The sequence below is a fragment of the Coregonus clupeaformis genome, chromosome 36 (assembly GCF_020615455.1).
Source record: "Coregonus clupeaformis isolate EN_2021a chromosome 36, ASM2061545v1, whole genome shotgun sequence".
NCBI classification, from domain to species: Eukaryota; Metazoa; Chordata; class Actinopteri; order Salmoniformes; family Salmonidae; genus Coregonus; species Coregonus clupeaformis.
In genome coordinates this window covers 23,927,360-23,949,702 of record NC_059227.1, presented here as the reverse complement: position 1 = coordinate 23,949,702, position 22,343 = coordinate 23,927,360, and the positions used below count along the sequence as shown (strand labels likewise).

General features: G+C 43.4%; 2 protein-coding genes across 3 annotated transcripts in view; both read left to right on the top strand.

Annotated features, from left to right (window-relative positions):
• Positions 1–3,469, top strand: part of LOC121552707 (MAX gene-associated protein-like) — a 47,310-nt gene extending 43,841 nt beyond the window's left edge. Inside the window, exon 18 of the mRNA XM_045211179.1 lies at positions 408–3,469. Within this exon, the coding sequence (XP_045067114.1) occupies positions 408–1,015 (608 nt within the window). The 3' untranslated portion in view covers positions 1,016–3,469. The remainder of the gene's footprint in view (positions 1–407) is intronic.
• Positions 3,470–4,381: 912 nt separating this feature from the next.
• LOC121552769 (mitogen-activated protein kinase-binding protein 1) overlaps positions 4,382–22,343 on the top strand; it is a 34,383-nt gene continuing 16,421 nt past the window's right edge. For both annotated transcript variants that reach the window (XM_041865801.2, XM_041865800.2), the window contains exons 1-18: positions 4,382–4,658; positions 11,073–11,164; positions 12,752–12,814; positions 12,962–13,019; positions 13,975–14,145; positions 14,399–14,536; positions 14,748–14,930; positions 17,086–17,246; positions 17,490–17,679; positions 17,841–17,969; positions 18,233–18,417; positions 18,512–18,729; positions 18,918–18,988; positions 19,681–19,878; positions 20,425–20,536; positions 20,644–20,707; positions 20,782–20,883; positions 22,160–22,314. In XM_041865801.2, the coding sequence (XP_041721735.2) occupies positions 4,575–4,658; positions 11,073–11,164; positions 12,752–12,814; positions 12,962–13,019; positions 13,975–14,145; positions 14,399–14,536; positions 14,748–14,930; positions 17,086–17,246; positions 17,490–17,679; positions 17,841–17,969; positions 18,233–18,417; positions 18,512–18,729; positions 18,918–18,988; positions 19,681–19,878; positions 20,425–20,536; positions 20,644–20,707; positions 20,782–20,883; positions 22,160–22,314 (2,374 nt within the window). In that variant the 5' untranslated portion in view covers positions 4,382–4,574. The remainder of the gene's footprint in view (positions 4,659–11,072; positions 11,165–12,751; positions 12,815–12,961; positions 13,020–13,974; positions 14,146–14,398; positions 14,537–14,747; positions 14,931–17,085; positions 17,247–17,489; positions 17,680–17,840; positions 17,970–18,232; positions 18,418–18,511; positions 18,730–18,917; positions 18,989–19,680; positions 19,879–20,424; positions 20,537–20,643; positions 20,708–20,781; positions 20,884–22,159; positions 22,315–22,343) is intronic.

The window sequence follows — 22,343 nt, the reverse complement described above, 5'->3', positions numbered from 1 at the left end:
AGGAACAGGACACCCACATTTGGTCTCTCACTCTTGGCTAGAAGGTTATGTATGTTCTATATCTAGAAATGAAATATAAACAATGCTGAATTGGAAGAGTGTGATAACTGGGTTTTAAAGTCCATTGGCACACTATATGGGTAAAATGTGGCAAGGGTTATGATTGTCAGACTGCCATTCTGACTAGAATGTGGTCCTCTGTAGCTCAGCTGGTAGAGCATGGCGCTTGTAATGCCAGGATAGTGGGTTCAATCCCCGGGACCACCCATACGTAAAAATGTATGCACACATGACTGTAAGTCGCTTTGGATAAAAGCGTCTGCTAAATGGCATATTATTATTATTATTATAGAATATGTTGTTGTAAGTCTGTCATTCTAACTGTCATGTATTTCCTTTATCCACAGCAGGAGGAGCGCTCTACACAGTGACGGTTATGAAGAGACCATCAACAGTCACCTCCCTCTCCACCCCCACCACCACCACCTGCTCAGCAGCCAAGGAGGTTGTGGAGAAGGAGAGAGCTGTGGAAAAGGAGTCTACACCCCAGACTATCCACCCCTCTCAGCCCCTCTCGCAGACCCCTAGCCCACAGTGCTCTGTGTCTGCCACTGACCCTGAGAAGAAGGACCAGGGTAGATTATCTGGGGAGGCTGACCAGCCCTCAGACAGCCCAGCAGAGGAGAGGCCAGAGGTAGGTAAGGAGGAACCACAGGCCCCTGTCTGTAATGGATCCATGGAAGAAGAACCTTCCACAGAGAAGGACAACATATCAACTCCTAAAGAGAAGAAGTCCCTAATCAATAAAAACTTGATCAATAGGCTTTCTGTTATGAAGTGTCCCCTTGTGGAGAGCGCTCCCCTAAACAGTGCCATCTGGGGGCCGTTGGAGAAACCGCAGGTGGTGGGAGAGAGTGATCCAGGAGGCTGGGGCCTGTCTCTGACCAAGGGAGAGGCAGCCGTACTGGTGACGGCTCTCTCTGAACACGAGGGCATAGTATCGGGGCGGAAGTGAAAGGATAGTGTGGTCACACCGAAGCACAAGGATAACATGGTCCAACACAATGGAAAGAAGAACTCTGTGACACCGAAGGGCAAGAGTAGCTCAGTCACACAGAAAAGAAAGGATAGCTCAGAACTACAAAAAGAACAGGATAGCACAGTGTCTCAGAAAGAAACTAATAGCTTGGTCCCACCAAAGGAAAATTATAGCTCGATCACTAAGAAAGCAGAGGACGGCTTGGTGACATCAAAGGAAAATGATTGCTGGGTGACACAGAAGGGAGAGGGAGGCTCGGCAGACGGCTTGGAGGCTCCACCTGTGAAGAGAAAACGAGGACGGCCGCGCTTGGACATTAAATCACCACCAACTGAACATATCACTACTACCCCTGTGGCAACGCCTGGGGGGAGCTCGGCCAACGTTACACAAGCCACGGGTAGTACCCTTACCCCAGTGTCTCCACCTGGGGGTATTCTTGTGACTAACACTAGGGATGGTGAAAATCAACTGACCCCAAGGGTACTTAGCCCTACGAGGCGGGGTAGGACTGCTAAAGTACGACGGGTTGGGGATAATACTAGCCCTGTGGTGACGACTGGGCCTGGAGGTAGCTCGGCTGAAGTGACTCCAGCTGGGGGTAGCCCTGTGAAGAGAGCTGCCAGTAGCCCTGCAACTCGGGGTAGGCCTCCTAAAGTACAGAAAGCTGGAGATGGCCCTAGCCCGGCCCCTGTAACTCGGGCTGGGTTAAGCCCTGTGGTGAAGACTGAGGGCAGCGCAGCCAAATCACCACGAGGAGATCGCCCGGCCAGGGCAACCCGAGCTGGGGTTAATAGCTCTGTTGCAACGACTAAAGGAAGCCCGGGTAAAACACCACAGGCTGTGGGTCGGACTGGAACACGGCCTGTGACCCGCGCTGTAGCAGTGAAGGGCTCTGTCAGTGGGAAGAGGACAATGAGGTCTGACAAGGCCTAGTGGAGCTGAGACTAAGGCTGCATTTCCACAATGTCTCCATTGGTGCATCTCGATACAGTGTAGCTCAGTTGGTAGGGACCAGTATGAAAATGTATGCATTCACTACTGTAAGTCGCTCTGGATAAGAGTGTCTGCTAAATGACTCAAATGTAAATGTACAAATGTACAGTAGTTGTCTACCTCGTTTCCTCTCCCTTCGCTCCAATGATGCATTTCAGCCTAGCTCCAACCAGAGGAACTAGAGAGTCATGCTCCTCACGTCAACAGATGTCATTAAAGGCTGCACTCTTCCTTAGATGTTAGAGGTCCAGAAATCCCATTGAGCCTGCCACATGTGCCTGTTCACAAATCCAAAGGACCCTGGACAGTTATGTCTGTGTGAGGTAACCCTATCTCAGCTTTAGTACTCGCCTGCCTGCCTGCCTGCCTGCGTACTCGTGAACACACAAAGCAGACAATAATTTACACCTACAGGACAGTCAGTTTTCAGAACATCTGTAGTCATTGAGCGAAACATTAAATGAATTAACTGTATGAATGTAGTGAAGGTTTAGCTGCTGTTTTGAGTAGTTGTACATAGAACGTTAGCCCCATATTGGGGTGAATGTGGCATGTCATACTTTTTTGATGAAGTCAATATTGTTATTATGTTCTAAAAAGTTGATTTACTTATGTTATTTAATAATCAAACCCCTGTGATTTTTTTAAGATAAAGGGAAGGTCTGTATTTTTTTCGCTTAAGTAACATGATGGGTTCATGACTTCACTCCCCATGTTTTGTTAATGTATGGGTGTGTGTTGTCTTCGATTAAATCTACAAAAATAATGGACATGCATGACCACAAAACAGATCAATTACTTTCTGGTCCATTTTGAAGTTACCAATAGGCCCTAATCTTTGCAGCTGAAAATCATTGATTTCAGATAACATTCATGTGTTTGTTCATGTCAAAAACACTGTCAATGTTATTTCTATGCCACTGTAAAGACTAGCTATATGCGATTGGTGCGTCCAGTCCTTTTTAAATACTCTTCATTTCATTACCAGGCTTTTGGATTTTTTTTTCTTTAAGTCTTTGGCAAATACAATTCATACAATTCTTTCTACTATTTCTACACAGTTACAACAATGTTGAATATTTTCATTTGCCTTATGAGTTGCTTCCCCGTCTGTTTTCCAATGGTACTCCTTGTTCAATGATTCTTATGTCTGATTTTTGAGGAACTTATGCATAACATTTAAACATTTATTTCATTTGTAGTCAAAAGACATTTGTTTCAATCTTGTGTGTCACAAACAATCATTATCTAAGCCTACTGTGGTGTGTGTGTATATATTTCCAAATAATAATGTTTGTAAATGTTCATGTCTGACTTGAGTGTTGAATAATGCTCCTCAATGCATTTTTTTGTAAAGAAATGACTGCTATGTCAGTCACTGAGATGTGCTGGCAAGATACTGTGGCCTTAAATGGATTAAACTGTATACATTTATTTGGTGTGGCAGTTGTTGTAACCTGCATGAAACGCCACGAGGTGGTAGAATAGTATAGCATGTGGAATAATAAAATAGAACACAATAATGAAACAATTCATAAATATAGAATAATCATAATTTGACTAGTAATTATAGACATTAATTATTGCAGTGTTCTAATGGTTCTTAGGTCTATTCATGACAGAAAGCTTAAATTTATATTTTATCTGGGTTTTACACACGTCTCTATTACACTGGCGGATACAGGGTAATGATTGCATTATAAGCCTAGTAGAGTGCAGATGTAGGCTAACTTTATCTGAGCTACTGAATTCAATCATATTGATCTCCTACTGCACTAGAGTAGGGTTCCCAAACGTTTTCCCTCTGGGGGGCCCCCCTTCCAGCATTGGGGAACATGCACAGGCCACATCTATTTCTATGGGCACAAGCACTGTTCACACCCCTCTTGTGGAGATAATTTTGCAGGTTTAAAGCTTATTTCCTAATTCTACACATTTTGTCATGGGGTGCAAAGAACATTTTGCAGTTTTAAAGCATATTTTCTAATGTGTATTCATGTGATGTTTGAGTGACAAAAAAATTACTATATGGGCTAAAAAACCTAAATAAAGAAACTTTAGCTGACATGGAGTTGATCTGGACATTTCTGACATGTTATAAATAGCTCTCTAAGGTATGCAATGAATAACATGACAAGAGGAACTGATAATGAGCGAAATTGCACCTTGGGCATTCTATTATTACAACTTTCAAGAGTAAGTTTAAAGCCAGACTGTTCCTTCAAAAAAAAAAAAAAGTTTTTTCGCCGACCCCTCGCGCCCAATGGGGCGTGTCCCACAGTTTGGGAGCCCCTGCACTAGAGGAGATATAACTAGTTTAGTCGCCAAACATTAGCTAAACCGACTACAGTACACCCGTCACGGTAGTTTAACACTTCTCTAACCTACTCAAGAGATTAAAGTTGTACACAAGCCTATGTCACTAAAGTTTACTCAGCTGCAAAAAATATTACTTGGTGATGCAAGCGCGTATGTATCCTAAAGAAGGATTTCACCGTTCAAACAACTTTTAACGTAAGACATTTATCGGGATATCAAGATGACAGACGGGCACGGGTCAACAATAAAAAGTCGGATAAAGAACATGCTGCGGAAGAATCGGAAAGAAAACCTTGCGGACAAGGTGAGTGACTGCCGGTTTGCTTTTCAATAGATTTATGCCCGAATGATAGCTTAACTAGAGTAACGACTAGTGTCATTGCATGCAAATTATATTTCTATTGCTGTCATTTAGGGAACATAACGAAACAACATTTTGCTTTATTGTGGGTATATCACTCTCTCAAGAAATGCCTTAGATTAAAATGTTCAAATGTGAGACTTCATATTCCCAATAAAATAGTAATATGTCTCTAAACACCTGAGAACCAAAAGAAAAAAATATGATTATGACTGTAAATCGCTATGGATAAAAGCGTCTGCTAAATGGCATATTATATTATTATTATATGATAGCCTATTTTGACACTTTTCCAATGCATGAGGTTGAGTCAGTGGATCCATCTAATCATGTGAGCTATTGTTGAGAAATTCAAGAACAAAACAGCACACTAACAGCGTGCTAACTAATCAATCAGCCTTCTCTCACGTTGTATTGATAATAGACGCATTTCAGTGTCAGAAAATGACAGGGAGGTGTTTGTTTAGCTCTCTGTCCAGACCGATAATTCAGCTTCTTTCAGTTTACAGTCATTTAGCAGATGCTCTTATCCAGAGCGACTTACAGTTAGTGAGTGCATACATTTTTCATACTGGCCCCCCGTGGGAAACGAACCCACAACCCCATCTTAATCTTTTATTTTTATTGGCCAGTCTGAGATATTGCTTTTTCTTTGCAACTCTGCCTAGAAGGTCAGCATCCCTTAGTTGCCTCTTCACTGTTGAGTTGAGACTGGTGTTTTGCAGGTACTATTTAATGAAGCTACCAGTTGAGGACCTGTGAGGCGTCTGTTTCTCAAACTAGACACTCTAATGTATTTGTCCTCTTGCTCAGTTGTGCACCGGTGCCTCCCACTCCTCTTTCTATTCTGGTTAGAGCCAGTTTGCGCTGTTCTGTGAAGGGAGTAGTACACAGCGTTGTACGAGATCTTCACTTTCTTGGCAATTTCTCGCATGGAATAGCCTTCATTTCTCAGAACAAGAATAGACTGACGAGTTTCAGAAGAAAGTTGTTTGTTTCTGGCCATTTTGAGCCTGTAATCGAACCCACAATTGCTGATGCTCCAGATACTCAACTAGTCTCAAGAAGGCCAGTTTTATTGCCTCTTTAATCAGCACAACAGTTTTCAGCTGTGCTAATATAATTGCAAAAGGGTTTTCTAATAATCAATTAGCCTTTTAAAATAATAAACTTGGATTAGCAAACAGCGTGCCATTGGAACACAGGACTGATGGCTGCTGATAATGGGCCTTTGTACGCCTATGTAGATATTCCATAAAAAATCAGCTGTTTCCAGCTACAAAAGCCATTTACAACATTAACAATGTCTACACTGTATTTCTGATCAATTTGATGTTATTTTAATGGACAAAAAAATTGCTTTTCTTTCGAAAACAAGGACATTTCTAAGTGACCCCAAACTTTTGAACGGAAGTGTGTATATGTATATATACAGCTGTGGAAAAATGTAGAGACGACTGCAAAATTATCAGTTTCTCTGGTTTTACTATTTATAGGTATGTTTTTGGGTAAAAATAACATTTTTGTTTTATTCTATAAACTACTGACAACATTTCTCCCAAATTCCAAATAAAAATATTGTCATTTAGAGCATTTATTTGCAGAAAATGACAATTGGTCAAAATAACAAAAAAGATGCAGTGTTGTCAGACCTCGAATAATGCAAAGAAAATAAGTTCATGTTCATTTTTAAACAACACAATACTAATGTTTTAACTTAGGAAGAGTTCAGAAATCAATATTTGGTGGAATAACCCTGATTTTCAATCACAGCTTTCATGCGTCTTGGCATGCTCTCCACCTGTCTTTCACATTGATGTTGGGTGACTTTATGCCACTCTTGGCGCAAAAATTCAAGCAGCTCGGCTTTGTTTGATGGCTTGTGACCATCCATCTTCCTCTTGATCACATTCCAGAAGTTTTCAGTGGGGTTCAGGTCTGGAGATTGGGCTGGCCATGACAGGGTCTTGATCTGGTGGTCCTCCATCCACACCTTGATTGACCTGGCTGTGTGGCATGGCGCATTGTCCTGCTGGAAAAACCAATCCTCAGAGTTGGGGAACAATGTCAGAGCAAAAGGAAGCAGGTTTTCTTCCAGGACAACCTTGTACGTGGCTTGATTCATGCGTCCTTCACAAAGACAAATCTGCCCGATTCCAGCGTTGCTGAAGCACCCCCACATCATCACCGATCCTCCACAAAATTTCACAGTGCGTGCGAGACACTGTGGCTTGTAGGCCTCTCCAGGTCTCCGTCTAACCATTAGACGACCAGGTGTTGGGCAAAGCTGAAAATTGGACTCATCAGAGAAGATGACCTTACTCCAGTCCTCTACGGTCCAATCCTTATGGTCTTTTGCAAACCTCAGCCTGGATCTTCTTTGCTTCTCATTGATGAAGGGCTTTTTTCTAGCTTTGCACGACTTCAGCCCTGCCCCTAGGAGCCGTCCTCGCCGTGCACTTCACCCCAGCTGCCGTTTGCCATTCTTTTTGTAGGTCACTTGATGTCATCCTACGGTTGTTGAGTGACATTCGAATTAGTTGGTGGTCATCCCGGTCAGTAGAGAGTCGTTTTCGCCCTCTGCCGGTCTGTAGCTTTGTTGTCCCCAATGTCTGCTGCTTGACCTTGTTCTTATGAACCGCCGTCTTTTACATTTTAAGGATGGAAGCAACCTGACGCTCACTGTATCCCTCTGCCAGTAAAGCCAGAATTGAACCCTTCTTTTCCTCACTCAAAACGTTCCTTTTCAACTCTTTTGGCATGGTCAATAGTTATATTTTGATTAATATTACTTTTGAGGTGCTATTAGCTCTGTTTTTGCCATCCAGCTGGTCCTATTGCAAGAGGATAGTGATGACCACAGCAGTGGTTTTTATACTTTTCCTCATTAAATAAGATTTGGTTCAGGTGATCACCTAATCAGTACCTAATTCAGTAGAATGAGGTGTGCCTGTGTTGGAATTCAACAGACACTGGAATGGAATGGCCGTCATACATGTAGAGATGCTGATTTAGTTAGCAGTGGTCTCTTAATTTTTTCCACAGCTGTGTGTATATATATATATACACACACACACAGTGCATTCGTAAAGTATTTAGACCTCTTCACTTTTTCCACATTTTGTTACGTTACATTAAATAGTTTTTTCCCCCCTCATCAATCTACACACAATACCCCATAATGACAAAGCAAAAACAGGTTTTTATAAATTTTTGCAAATGTATTAAAAATTAAAAACAGAAATATCACATTTACATAAGTATTCAGACCCTTTACTCAGTACTTTGTTGAAGCACCTTTGGCAGCGATTACAGCCTCGAGTCTTCTTGTGTATGACGCTACAAGCTTGGCACACCTGTATTTGGGGAGTTTCTCCCATTCTTCTCTGCAGATCCTCTCAAGGTCTGTCAGGTTGGATGGGGAGCATCGCTACACAGCTATTTTCCGGTCTCTCCAGAAATGTTTGATCGGGTTCAAGTCCGGCCTCTAGCTGGGCCACTCAAGGACATTCAGAGACTTGTCCCGAAGCCACTCCTGCGTTGTCTTGGCTGTGTGCTTAGGGTTGTTGTCCTGTTGGAAGGTGAACCTTCGCCCCAGTCTGTGGTCCTGGGCATTCTGGAGCAGGTTTTCATCAAGGATCACTCTGTCAGGCCCTGACCAAGGCCCTTCTACCCCGATTGCTCAGTTTGGCTGGGCGGCCAGCTCTAGGAAGAGTCTTGGTGGTTCCAAACTTCTTCTGTTTAGGAATGATGGAGGCCACTGTGTTTTTGGGGACCTTCAATGCTCCATAAATGTTTTGGTACCCTTCCCCAGATCTGTGCCTCGACACAATCCTGTTTTTGCTCTGATATGCACTGTCAGCTGTGGGACCTTATATAGACAGGTGTGTTCCTTTCCAAATCATTTCCAATCAATTGAATTTACCGCAGGTGGACTCCAATCAAGTTACAGAAACATCTCAAGGATGATAAATGGAAACAGGATTCACCTGAGCTCAATTTCGAGTCTAATAGCAAAGGGTCTGAATACTTATGTAAATAAGGTATTTCTGTATTTAATAATAAATTAGCAAAAAAATTTAAAAACCTGTTTTCGCTTTGTCATTATGGGGTATTCTGTGTGGAAAAAGTGAAGGGGTCTGAATACTTTCCGGTATGCACTGTGTATACACACACATACACACTCCGGACTCCAACATTACTACATTGCTCGTCCTTTACTTTTTAGATTGGTATGTATTGTTGTGTATTACTGCTCTGTTGGAGCTAGGAACACAAGCATTTCGCGACACCCGCAATATCATCTGCTAAATATGTGTATGCGACCAATAAAACTTGATTTGATAGAGAGAGTTGTGTTGATGCTGAGAGCGGAATGTATGTTTTTCAATAACATTCTTAGAACGTTCTCTGAACATTACTACAGTTTTCTTGTGGTTTTTATGGAAAGTTTTCTTAACATTCAAAGAACTGAATGTATGTTTTTTTATTTTTTATTCTACAACGGGTTGGTCAAAACAAGCATTTCTTATTGGTTAATTCGATCTCCACTGTCCTATTGATAAGTAACATGTCAGGACGAGATGGGCATCTTTTCTCAGCCAGTCAAAATCATGAATCAGCATCATTTTTATGGGTATAAAGAAATGTCAATAGGGAAACAGGTCAAACAAAATGAAATGCAGCTACTTTTGCTGTTATTCTAGCTGCACGGTTTGATGTGACTGTGTTAGCAGTAGTTGGTTAGCTAGCAAGCAAGGGATAAGAGCGTTGCCAGCCAGCATGGCAACAGAACATTTACAACGAACGAGTGGGTCGCGTCCATAGATATAGAACAAAAAGACTTCACTACTGGGTCGCGTCTCTGGCAACCTAACCGATAGAATGAACGGACATCTTTTCTCAGCCAGTCGAAATCATGAATCAGCATAATTTTTATGGATATATGCAGTACAAAGAAATGTCAATAGAAAAACAGGTCAAACGACATAAAATGCAGCTAGTTTGCTACCTTACCAGCTTCATTTTGAAGTGATTGTATTAGCTCCTCTGAACAGTGTCCTGACGAGAGAGCACATTTTCTATGCTAGGCGAAATCGCGCTTCATTAGGTCATTGTTATGGATGTATCCAAAAGATCTTAAACAAGCGCAAATGCAGCTACTTTGCTGTTATTCTAGCTGTGCTGTTTGACCTGACTTTGTTACCATAGTTGGCTAGCTAGCAAGCAAGAAATAAGAGCATTGCCAGCCAGCATGGCAATGGAACATTTAGAACAAACGACTGGGTCGTCTATAGATACAGAACAAAATGACTTAACGACTGGCAAACTTACCGATAGAATGAACGGCCAGCCGGCTTGGCTAGCAACCATAAATGTGTCAGGACTAGGCATGTATTTTCGTTGAGGGATGAAATAGTAGCCTATGGATGCATTTATCAAAATAACGTTTTTTATTTAATTAGTAACATGTTGTAGAAAAGCAATTGTACACGCTAGGTTGTGCAAAACTTTTTTTAGTACGGCTGTGCTGCGGTCCTCCGAGTACCGTAGATCGTGCTAAAAATGTTGTTTAGCACGCCCTCTTGTGTACAATTGCTTTATTTTAGAACGTTCTCTGAACATTCATGTTTTCTTGTGGTTTTTATTAAAAGTTTTCTTAATGGTCATGGAACAATTTGAGAACATGACTTTAAATAGAACAACGAGGAAACCTGTAGGAAACGTTATGCTGAAGTACTGAAATTCATACAGAAGAACATTGTTTCTTAATGTTCTCTAAACTATTTCAGAACATCCCCAATGTCAAACCCAGTTGGAGAACATTTCTAGAACATTACCAAAATTGAAATTAAATGTAAACATGAACTTTTAGGAAATGTTCTGTTAAAGTAATGAAATACCAAGAAAATAACGTTTTCTTTGTCAAGATCCTTAAATGTGCTGAGAATGTTCCAAAACCAAGCAACTATACTGCACCATCCCCAGAAAGTTGTGGGAAGGTTGTATGCAAAATAACCATAGGACAACCACGCTCTCACCAAGCTCTAAGAAACATATGGTTCTCAGAACTTTATTTGCTTGCTGGGTAGTCCATCAGGGCTAATCTCCCACGGGGCATAAACAGACATGCAATACATTGGATAATCAACGAGGGGCTATGCGTTCTATGGAACATAATGAACAATGTTGCATTATTTTCCAGAGAACACATAGAGCCCCGAGTTGATTATCCCTTTTATAAAATCCTCTCAGATCTCCACTAGTGTATAGGGATTGTGGGCTAGGGACAGGGGCTAGGGGTGGATTTGGGATTGCCTTGTTAAAAACTCTAGAATTCTCTGTCTCCCTCTGTAGGTGACTTTGGAGAGGGTCCTGGGAATCAAAGCCTCTAGCAACAGTGGTCTGGCCTGTGACCCCCACTCTGGTCTTGTGGCCTATCCTGCTGGGTGAGTCTAGGGGGAGAGGAAGAGAGAGAGAGGTGTGAGTGCGTGCGTGCGTGCATGCCAGACCTGGGTTCAAATACTATTTCAAATGTCTCAATTAATTTCACATGCATTCGAATTAAGTATTCAGATATATTTTATTTGAAAAGACAAGTAGTAATGTATTTGGAAATACACTTGGAAAGTGTTTGAAAATACTCAAATACACTCCCATTCATTTAACCCAGGTATTTTACTGAACACAAATATAAACGCAACATGTAAAGTTTTGGTCCCATGTTTCATGAGCTGAAATAAAATATCCCAGAAATGTTCCATACTCACAAAAAGCATATTTCTCTCAAATGTTGTGCACAAATTTGTTTACATCCCTGTTAGTGAGCATTTCTCCTTTGCCAAGATAATCCATCCATCTGACAGGTGTGGCATATCAAGAAGCTGATTAAACAGCATGATCATTTCACAGGTGCACCTTGTGCTGGGGACAATAAAAGGCCACTCTAAAATGTGCAGTTTTGTCACACAACACAATGCCACAGATGTCTCAAATTTTGAGGGAGTGTGCAATTGGCATGCAGAAATGCAGTAAGTAGGCCATGCTTCCTAAAAGCCTCTGTCATAACCTAATTAATCAGGCCAATGTCTGGAACAACAAGAGAATTAGGTCCTTGGACTAGCTCTGCGCCAAGGACTGTGAATGTGCACGTATGCGTGTGTGTGTTTGCCATTGTTCATACCTTTGCCAATCCTCCTCAGCTCCTCTATTTTAAACTCCTGGCACACTTAATAGGCCAGAGACGTGGTTCACACAGAGCTGTGTCACATAGCTGCCAGGGTGTACTGTCCTGTTTAACTTACACCCCCACACTCTCTGTGAACAGGAAGTGATGATAGCAGGAAGTGATAGGCACGCATTATGACGGGGACCATTATGACGGGGACTCAGGTATCCGATTTGAATGGCAGGCAGGTAGAAGCTCAGAGGTTCACACGATTATCCGGCAGGCTTAGAGATTCTGTTTAGGATCAGTGGAAGCTTTACAATATTAACACTGCTTTACATATTATATATTCAGAATTAAGAGAAGCGTTGTTGCAGAACACAGAACAAACAGCCCTTCAGAAGTCTGTTAGGTAACTAACACCCCTGTTGGGTTGCTACTGTTACATACAGGGCCTTCAGAAAGTATTCATACCCCTTAACTTATTCCACATTTTGTTGTGTTACAGTCTGAATAAAAAATGTATGAAATATATATTTTTCCACATCTATCTACACACAATACCCCATAATGACAAAGTGAAAACATGTTTTTAGAAATGGTTGCAAATGTATTGAAAATTAAATACAGAAATATCTCATTTACATAAGTATTCACAGTCAATACCATATTCCTCACTGCCTTTTTGGAAATGCAAATTGCCCTTATGTCATGTAACTATTATTCTGCAGCCTCATATTACTCAGCTGCAGATCAAGTGCATAAGATGGTGGTCGAATTGCAATGAAAGGATACAGTGTAATTACACTGTAGTTACAGTAGTAATTCCTGCTGTGTAACCCTGGTGTGTGTTTCTCCTGCTCTGTAGCTGTGTGGTGGTTCTGCTGAACCCCAAGAAGAACAGACAGCACCACATCCTCAATACATCCAGGTGAGACATTACTCACTCGCACTACCATCCCGTAATCACCCCCTACTCATTCCCTAATCATACCCTAATCATCCTCTACCCAGACCCTAAACATCCACGGATACATGTATGACTGTAACCACAGAATACTCTTCTCTCTTTTAACAGGAAAACTATCACAGCTCTGTCCTTCTCTCCAGATGGCAAATGCTTGGTCACAGGAGAGGTGAGTTCTCTCTCTCTCTCTCTCTCTCTCTCTCTCTCTCTCTCTCTCTCTCTCTCTCTCTCTCTCTCTCTTTCTCTCGCTCTTTCTCTCTCTTTCTTTCTTTCTTTCTTTCGATTTTAATCCTCAAAATCTGGTTAGTGGGTTTGATTGAATATCTCCCTGTGTTGTACCGTAGGTGTGGTAATGTTTTAGCTCCAGATTAGCTCATGTGGCTTGACGCTGCTGTGTTGATGTGGCGCTTTAGCCTAATCCCAGCTAGCCAATCAGAGCCTAAATAAATCCCTCTCGCTGTAAGTGGGTGAGCACTTCAGAGTTGCCATAGCAGCAGGGGTCAAAGTACCAAGTACCATGCTCATAGGACTGCTGTTGGTTACACACACACACACAAACAACCCTCTGGGTAGAAGTTACCCTTAGGTACTAGGATCAGTTTACCCTTCCCAATTCTAACCTTAACCATTAGGGTGAGGGAATATGTTATTATGAGGAGTGTATCTCAATTGAATGCTTCCTACATTTCCTTTTCTTTTGGGTCATGGTTAAAGACTAGAATATCACTGATAGACTCTGTCATTTTATTGATTTGAGTCCCTTACTATGGAAGCAATGATGAATCTGTTACAGAAGCAGAACAATCAGTAGGCTAAAAACTAGAGGTAAACATGTGGATATCCCTGTATCTCTGAGAGGACGATCTGATAACACATGCACACACAAACACACACACACACACATAGGAGCTGATCCACACACAGTGTCCCAGTATCCTTAGTGGACCTGGGCACAGTCAGATTAAAGTAACAACTTTTTGACCTCTGATAGTGTGTGAAATGGTTCAGACTGAGTGGATTGTGGCTGACACAGCATGTGTATTCGCACTGTGACTTTATCTCTCTCTCCCCTTCTCTCCATCTATCTCCCCTTCTCTCGGTCTCGCTCTCCCTCCCCCTCCCAGTCGGGTCACCTGCCGGCGGTGCGTGTTTGGGAGGTCTGTGAGCGTCGGCAGCTGGCAGAGCTGCAGGAACATAAGTATGGCGTGTCCTGTGTGGCCTTCTCTCCCAACAGTAAATATATCGTCAGCGTGGGCTACCAGCACGACATGATGGTCCACGTCTGGGCATGGAAGGTATGCCAGCAGCCTCTGGCCAATAGGCATCTTACTTAAGTTGTCCAATGTCACCTTTCTGTCAACCAATGAAATTCTCATCTGCCCTGAGTGACCTTTCTATGAGCCAATATTATCAGCCCTTCTGCAATAGCCACTGCCCCAGAGACCGCAACATCAATAGAATCTGCCCTTCTGCTTGTGTAACTGCCACAGGGGCAATACTTCTATAGTTACTGCCCTCATACATTTTGTATTTTTGTTGTGGTTGCAGAAGAACACAGTAATTGCTGCTAACAAGGTGTCCAGTAAGGTGACAGCAGTGTCCTTCTCTGAGGACAGCTCCTACTTTGTGACAGCAGGGAACAGACACGTCAAGTTCTGGTACCTGGACCACTCCAAATCTATCAAGGTACTTTCATCTCTGTTTCTTGGGTTTCTGTGCAGGCTAATGCTACTGATTGTGAGCAGACTAACAGAACGGCTAACTCTTGTTACTCATTGCATTTTACATAACCAACTAACTGCATTTCTCTCTACAGGCCAGTGCTCCAGTCCCAGTCTCGGCTCCTGATACTAAGTCTAATACTAATAACACTAGTGTTTCTGTTGTGTCTGTGCAGGCCAGTACTCCTGTCCCTCTGCTGGGGCGCTCTGGGCTCTTGGGGGAGCTGAGGAACAACTTATTTTGTGACGTGGCTTGTGGGCGTGGCTCTAAGGCCGAAAGCACCTTCTGTATCACCTCCTCCGGCCTGCTCTGTGAATTCAACACCAAGAGGATGCTGGACAAGTGGGTGGACCTACGGGTGAGTCACTGACAGATGGGAGAGCCTATAGGTGAGTCACTGACATAGGAGTGTGAAGGTGCCTTTGGACTGTTAACAGATGGCCTAATGCAAGGAAATGGCTGGCATGTGTCTGTGGTGTGAAAGGAGTTAATGTGTTCATGTCTGTCTTTGGTATGGACTCTGTCCAACTGTAGGCTCTATAGAGGTCTGTGTGTCCCTTGTGTCCTGCCAGCAGTAAGGCGATCACAGATAGATTAGGGTTAGGGACAGGGACGAGGACAGGATGTGTTTGAGACACTTCCAATGAGAACACCTTTGTCCATCCAAGTCCATCCAGGAGTGAGGCCAGGACACTGATCTTAGATACAGTGGGGAGAACAAGTATTTGATACACTGCCGATTTTGCAGGTTTTCCTACTTACAAAGCATGTAGAGGTCTGTAATTTTTATCATAGGTACACTTCAACTGTGAGAGACAGAATCTAAAACAACAATCCAGAAAATCACATTGTATGATTTTAAAGTAATTAATTTGCATTTTATTGCATGACATAAGTATTTGATACATCAGAAAAGCAGAACTTAATATTTGGTACAGAAACCTTTGTTTGCAATTACAGAGATCATACGTTTCCTGTAGGTCTTGACCATGTTTGCACACACTGCAGCAGGGATTTTGGCCCACTCCTCCATACAGACCTTCTCCAGATCCTTCAGGTTTCGGGGCTGTCGCTGGGCAATACGGACTTTCTGCTCCCTCCAAAGATGTTCTATTGGGTTCAGGTCTGGAGACTGGCTAGGCCACTCCAGGACCTTGATGCTTCTTACGGAGCCACTCCTTAGTTGTCCTGGCTGTGTGTTTCGGGTAGTTGTCATGCTGGAAGACCCAGCCACGACCCATCTTCAATGCTCTTACTGAGGGAAGGAGGTTGTTGGCCAAGATCTCGCGATACATGACCCCATCCATTCTCCCCTCAATACGGTGCAGTCGTCCTGTCCCCTTTGCAGAAAAGCATCCCCAAAGAATGATGTTTCCACCTCCATGCTTCACGGTTGGGATGGTGTTCTTGGGGTTGTACTCATCCTTCTTCTTCCTCCAAACACGGCGAGTGGAGTTTAGACCAAAAAGCTATATTTTTGTCTCATCAGACCACATGACTTTCTCCCATTCCTCCTCTGGATCATCCAGATGGTCATTGGCAAACTTCAGACGGGCCTGGACATGCGCTGGCTTGAGCAGGGGGACCTTGCGTGCGCTGCAGGATTTTAATCCATGACGGCGTAGTGTGTTACTAATGGTTTTCTTTGAGAATGTGGTCCCAGCTCTCTTCAGGTCATTGACCAGGTCCTGCCGTGTAGTTATGGGCTGATCCCTCACCTTCGTCATGATCATTGATGCCCCACAAGGTGAGATCTTGCATGGAGCCCCAGACCGAGGGTGATTGACCGTCATCTTGAACTTCTTCCATTTTCTAATAATTGCGCCAACAGTTGTTGCCAACTCACCAAGCTGCTTGCCTATTGTCCTGTAGCCCATCCCAGCCTTGTGCAGGTCTACAATTTTATCCCTGATGTCCTTACACAGCTCACTGGTCTTGGCCATTGTGGAGAGGTTGGAGTCTGTTTGATTGAGTGTGTGCACAGGTGTCTTTTATACAGGTAACGAGTTCAAACAGGTGCAGTTAATACAGGTAATGAGTGGAGAACAGGAGGGCTTCTTAAAGAAAAACGAACAGGTCTGTGAGAGCTGGAATTCTTACTGGTTGGTAGGTGATCAAATACTTATGTCATGCAATAAAATGCAAATTCATTACTTAAAAATCATACAATGTGATTTTCTGGATTTTTGTTTTAGATTCCGTCTCTCACAGTTGAAGTGTACCTATGATAAAAGTTACAGACCTCTACATGCTTTGTAAGTAGGAAAACCTGCAAAATTGGCAGTGTATCAAATACTTGTTCTCCCCACTGTATGTAACCTAGATCATTACTGACTGGATCCTTGGGTCCTTGAGACTAGATTTTCTCTGTTGCATCATTTCCTGTCCTCTGTAGACCATGCGTAGCAATGTCAATCTCTGTGTCTGAGAAGGACCTTCAAGTTACTCTTTAATGATATCGATTGATTCATTGGTAGACTGATTGGTTGATTGATCTCCTCCTGTCCCCGTAGACCAGTGTGGCCAGGTCTCTGTGTGTATCAGAGGAGCTGATCTTCTGTGGCTGTGCTAATGGGATGGTGCGAGCCTTCAGCCCTGCTGACCTGGGGTTCATCTGTACCCTGCCAAGACCACACCACCTTGGCACTGACGTGTCCAGCTTCACACAGGCCAGGTGTGACACATACACACACAAACCTCTGGGTAGAAGTTACCCTTAGGTACAGAGCTAGGATCAGCTTACCCTTCCCAATGCTAACCTTAACTATTAGGCTGGGGAATACGAAACTAACCTTAGATCAGTTTCTAGGGACATCTTTGCAACCCTGTTTTACAACTACATTCTGAGCTGAAGCAGGTTACTCCTGGTACACCATGCATTAACATAAGTCACACATTACTTCCTTTCTCCCATCAGCCACCTGTTCACAAACAAGATGGCCGCCCACTACCCTGACTCTGTGGCGGTGACCTATGACCCGGTCAGTCATTGGTTGAGCTGTGTGTATAACGACCACAGCCTGTATGTGTGGGACGTCAGGGACCTCCACAGGGTAGGCAAGGTGCACTCTGCCCTCTACCACGCCGCCTGTGTCTGGGACCTACAGGTAAAATGTCAAGATATCAAGAGTAATATTTGAGGGCTGTAGAGATGATTAAGTGACTCTGTAGTTGAGGCTATATGGAAGTAATTCAGTATGATACAGAGAGAATGTTCCTTTACTATACCATTACTCCATGTGTTCTTCCTCCTCTCTCTGTTCTCAAGATGGTCCCAGAGGCCCCAGAGTCTGGTCTGTCTTCTGGAGAGTTCCTCAGCTGTTCAGCAGACAACACTGTCAGACTGTGGACTACAGAGAGGCAGGGACACACTCATACACAGAATGTTCTCAGTAAGGTATGTGTCCAATATCTAACAGTGTACTCTGGTAGATACCGACCCACCTCTGCATGTGAAAAGCTGTATTCTGTTGAGAGAAACTGTTAAACCTCTTGCTGTGTTGTGTTGAGAGAAACTGTTAAACCTCTTGCTGTGGCTCCTGGGAGTCATCTTTCTCCCTCACCCCCGCTGCACTCCAGCCATCCTTCTTTCATCCACTATCTCCGGCCATTCTTCCTTCTTCCATCCTTCCTTCGTTCATCCACCTTTCTACCCCTCAGGACCTGTTGAAGGTGATCTATATGGATGGAAACACCGCCACCCTGGTGGAAACAGAGGGAAGTGTGTCAGTTAGCACAGAGAAGACAGACGGACAGACAGCAGAGACCAGGACAGGCATTAGGACCATCTGTGTCAGCCCCGATGGGAAACACCTGGCGTCTGGAGACCGCAACGGGATGCTGAGGTATGGAACGGGATGAGAATGGGATGGGATAGGAATGGAGTCTGGTTATGTCTGTGCAGAGTGTGTGTTTTTGATGTGTGTGTGTGTTCTGCAGGGTTCATGACCTCAGCAGTATGGCAGAGATTCAGAAGGTGGAAGCCCATGACTCAGAGATCCTGTGTCTGGAATACTCTAAACCAGAGACAGGTCTGAAGCTGTTAGCCACCGCTAGCCGCGACCGTCTGATCCACGTCCTGGATGCTGAGAAAGACTACGGCCTAGTCCAGACCCTGGACGAACACTCTTCATCCATCACCGCCGTCCGATTCGCTGGTGAGTGACCTGTAACTTCCCGACATCAGAGAGAAAGGCGTCATCATAACGTAAACATCTGTAGAACAGATACAGTCTATGTAGTAAGGTTGGACAGTAGGAGATAGGTACTGTATGTAAGATCTTGGTAATTTCAAAGCTCTGTGATTGTTTTCATGGCTATGGTTACGTTGCCTCTCCTCCCTCAGCCAATGACAACACGGTGAGGATGATCAGCTGTGGAGCAGACAAGAGCATCTACTTCCGTACGGCTCACAGGGTAAGACACTCAACATTCAGTCAGGGTACACAGGGTAAGGAACACGTTAGTGTGTCACGTTGCAATTACAGAAGTCCAAAACTTGAGTTGTTCTAAATGCAACGTTATGTAACTAACTGGGATCTCAGTATCTCAACATTTGCAAAAGAGACAACAGTCATCATCATCCACTCTTCATACGTTCCTCCTTCCCTTTTTAAATGTCTCTATTAGGATAATGGATAGAGGAATGGGACTACTGTTAAGTTGTGGAACATGAGTCCATCGCAGGGACAGAGTTCCACTTCCAGACCCAAAAATGTATTGTTAGCTTCCTGCTAGCACTGCTTTCCCAGTGTAAATATACATTATTTGAGTGGCAGTTTAGGAAACAAACACTGACATCTCTCTTCTCTCTCTCTCTCAATCTGCTCTTCTCTGGCAGTGCTCTCTGTTCCATCTATTAACATGCTCTTTGTTTTTACCAAGTGGCTGCATGTCAGTATTTATCTTAGAGAAATTGCACACGGCCACTGTCTTGATTTTCTGAGTTTTAAAAACATCTGTTACCGTCTATAAGGTAACGTAGCTCTGCTTGTATATGAACTGCAGACACTGAGCGTAGAGTATAGAATACCTTAAGATGATGTTAACATTATTTTTCAAGAGTAAGCTAGATAAATCAACCAAGGTTTTGTTCTCTCCCCCCTCAGACAGACGGAGGTACAGAGTTCAGGCGTACTCACCATGTGGTGAGAAAGACCACTCTGTATGACATGGATGTAGAGCCCAGCTGTAAGTATGCTGCTGTGGGCTGCCAGGACCGATGCATCAGGATCTTCAACATCAGCAGTGGGAAACAGAAGAAACTCTACAAGGGTTCACAGACTGAGGATGGCAGCCTGCTTAAGGTTTAGGATCATTCTACTCGACAACTCTGTCAAAGAAAGATAGAAAATGTCAGCTCACTGTGGCTGCTCCCCAAATAAGTTATTTATGAAGCTAGTGATAGTTACGACGTTTCAACTAGTGATGGGCACTGATATGGTATCATATCTATATCGATATCATTTTGGTTTGACTAAATAACATTGCAACTGTGTGGACTTCACGTCCACGGATTTGTGACGTTCAGACAACTGCATGCCCATTGGGCAGGTCACAGGTGTGAATGTTCTGGGGGCTTAACCTAACCATCCAGTTTGAGTACAATGTGAAGCCTGTTGATGGCCCATCAGCAGGCAGTTAAATATGCTAAATTGAGAGCCGGTGAGATGATTCTGTGCCTGCAGGAACAGTCACGTATGACTTTTACATAATAGTGTAGGTTTACAGCAAGGATAAACCGATATCACGATATGCCTGGCTCATATTGATATGAAACAATATCATTTGAATTGTCGATATTGGTGCCCACCACTAGTTTCAACCTTTATGTTCTGTTTTTCCCCATGCAGGTGCAGACTGATCCGTCTGGTCAGTACGTTGCCACCAGCTGCTCTGATAAGAACATCAGCATATTTGACTTCCGCTCTGGAGTGTGTGTGGCCACCATGTTCGGACACTCTGGTAACAGACCATGACATACTGTACACACACACACACATGCTCGCTCGCTCGCTCACTCACTCAAAACAACCTACAAGCCAGCTGATTCTTTCTTTTCCTGTTCTCAGAGATAGTGACTGGGATGAAGTTCACCAACGACTGTAAACATCTCATCTCTGTGTCTGGGGACAGGTAGGACCCCGCCCTGGTGTATGTGTGTGAGTCTGTCTGTTTGTGTCTGTCTGATGGCCTGTTGTCTATTCCAGCTGTATCTTTGTATGGCGTCTGGCTCCAGAGCTGACCATGAGTATGAGAGAACGTCTCAGACGAACCCCCCTAACACCACCTTGCAACACCTCCACACTCAGGTAAAGGATTGGATGGGTATAAGCAGTAGGGTAACAGTTTCCACAGGTAACCAAGGACTGAACAGACATTTCACAGTCTCCTAGGGCTGGGCGGTATACCACATTTTACCCATGTAACTCAGTTGGTAGAGCATGGCGCTTGCAACGCCAGGGTTGTGGGTTTGATTTCCACGGGGGGCCAGTATGAAAAAATTGATGCACTCCCTAACTGTAAGTCGCTCTGGATAAGAGCGTCTGCTAAATAACTATTTTTTAATGTAAATGTATTTCAATGTTTGGTTTGTTAAATGTGATATTCTACTCCGCCGTGTGCGGCGTCGGTTTTTATAGTTTACTCCGCTACTTGAGTCGTCTCTCTCTCCATTCCGCTTTCCTCACAGACTAAGCCCCGCCCCCTGTCACTCAAAGAGCCACCGCACGTAATTCATCCTCACTCTCCTCTCGTCAGGTTACATTTCTGAGCTACTGGAGTACGTTTTTTTACATTTTTGTACTTGATGCCACTCTTCCTCACCACACCGTTTCCCTCTACACTCAGCTCCTTTCCTTGTTCCTCGCTGTCCATTTCTACATCTCCACGCTCTTTCCGCTTCTTCATCCGGTGTAGTAGCAAACTGTTCAAATGGTTCTTGTATCTTGAATTTGCCGCCATGTCACCTCCACATGAATATGTTAGCTACATGAAACCGCTAAGAGAAAACATTTAATGTAGCCAAAGATTATAGGTTCCCCTAGGAAACACTGACCAACACTTTGGTTCCGACCCTGTCACAATAACTCCGCCCTGGCTTTCTCATTCGTTGTCATGTCAAACAACACTGTATTCAAAGTGCCCACTATGATATTCTATCTATAGAATTAGAATAGTCATTCTATTTCTATGATTCCAACAGTTCCCCCAAGTGTTTTGATCTATATCGCAAGTCAAATCGCAATTGCAATATTTGGCCTAAAAATAAGGCCTAGATTTTTTGTCCATATCTACGTGGCAGTGTGGAAATGATCTCAAATGAGTGCAGGAAATGCAGAAATTGATGAAAATGCTGAAACATTTTTTGGGTTGAAGTTTGACTGAACAGTATAAAACAATCAGAATGGAGAATGCCCCATTAACATTTCTTGAAATCTCTTAGAATGTATGTGTTGCCACCCTAGGGTCATGCACTACTCATAAAGCAAATGTTGTACTTTTATTATTCAAAAACATCAAATACCATCACACCATCCAAAAATATAAAAATATCATGATATGATATTGTTGTTGTGTGTGATGTAGGCGTGAGGTGTACAGTGCACCGGATCTTGGTCTGATGTCATCAGAGAGTGACCGTGAGGTGGAGGAGCCAGAGGAGAGGGACGATCCCTGTGACCTGGAACAGATCACAGGAAACAGTAACACCTCCTCAGGGAGTAGCCATGACGATGACGCAGGTACAGAACAGAGTCATCATATCTGGATG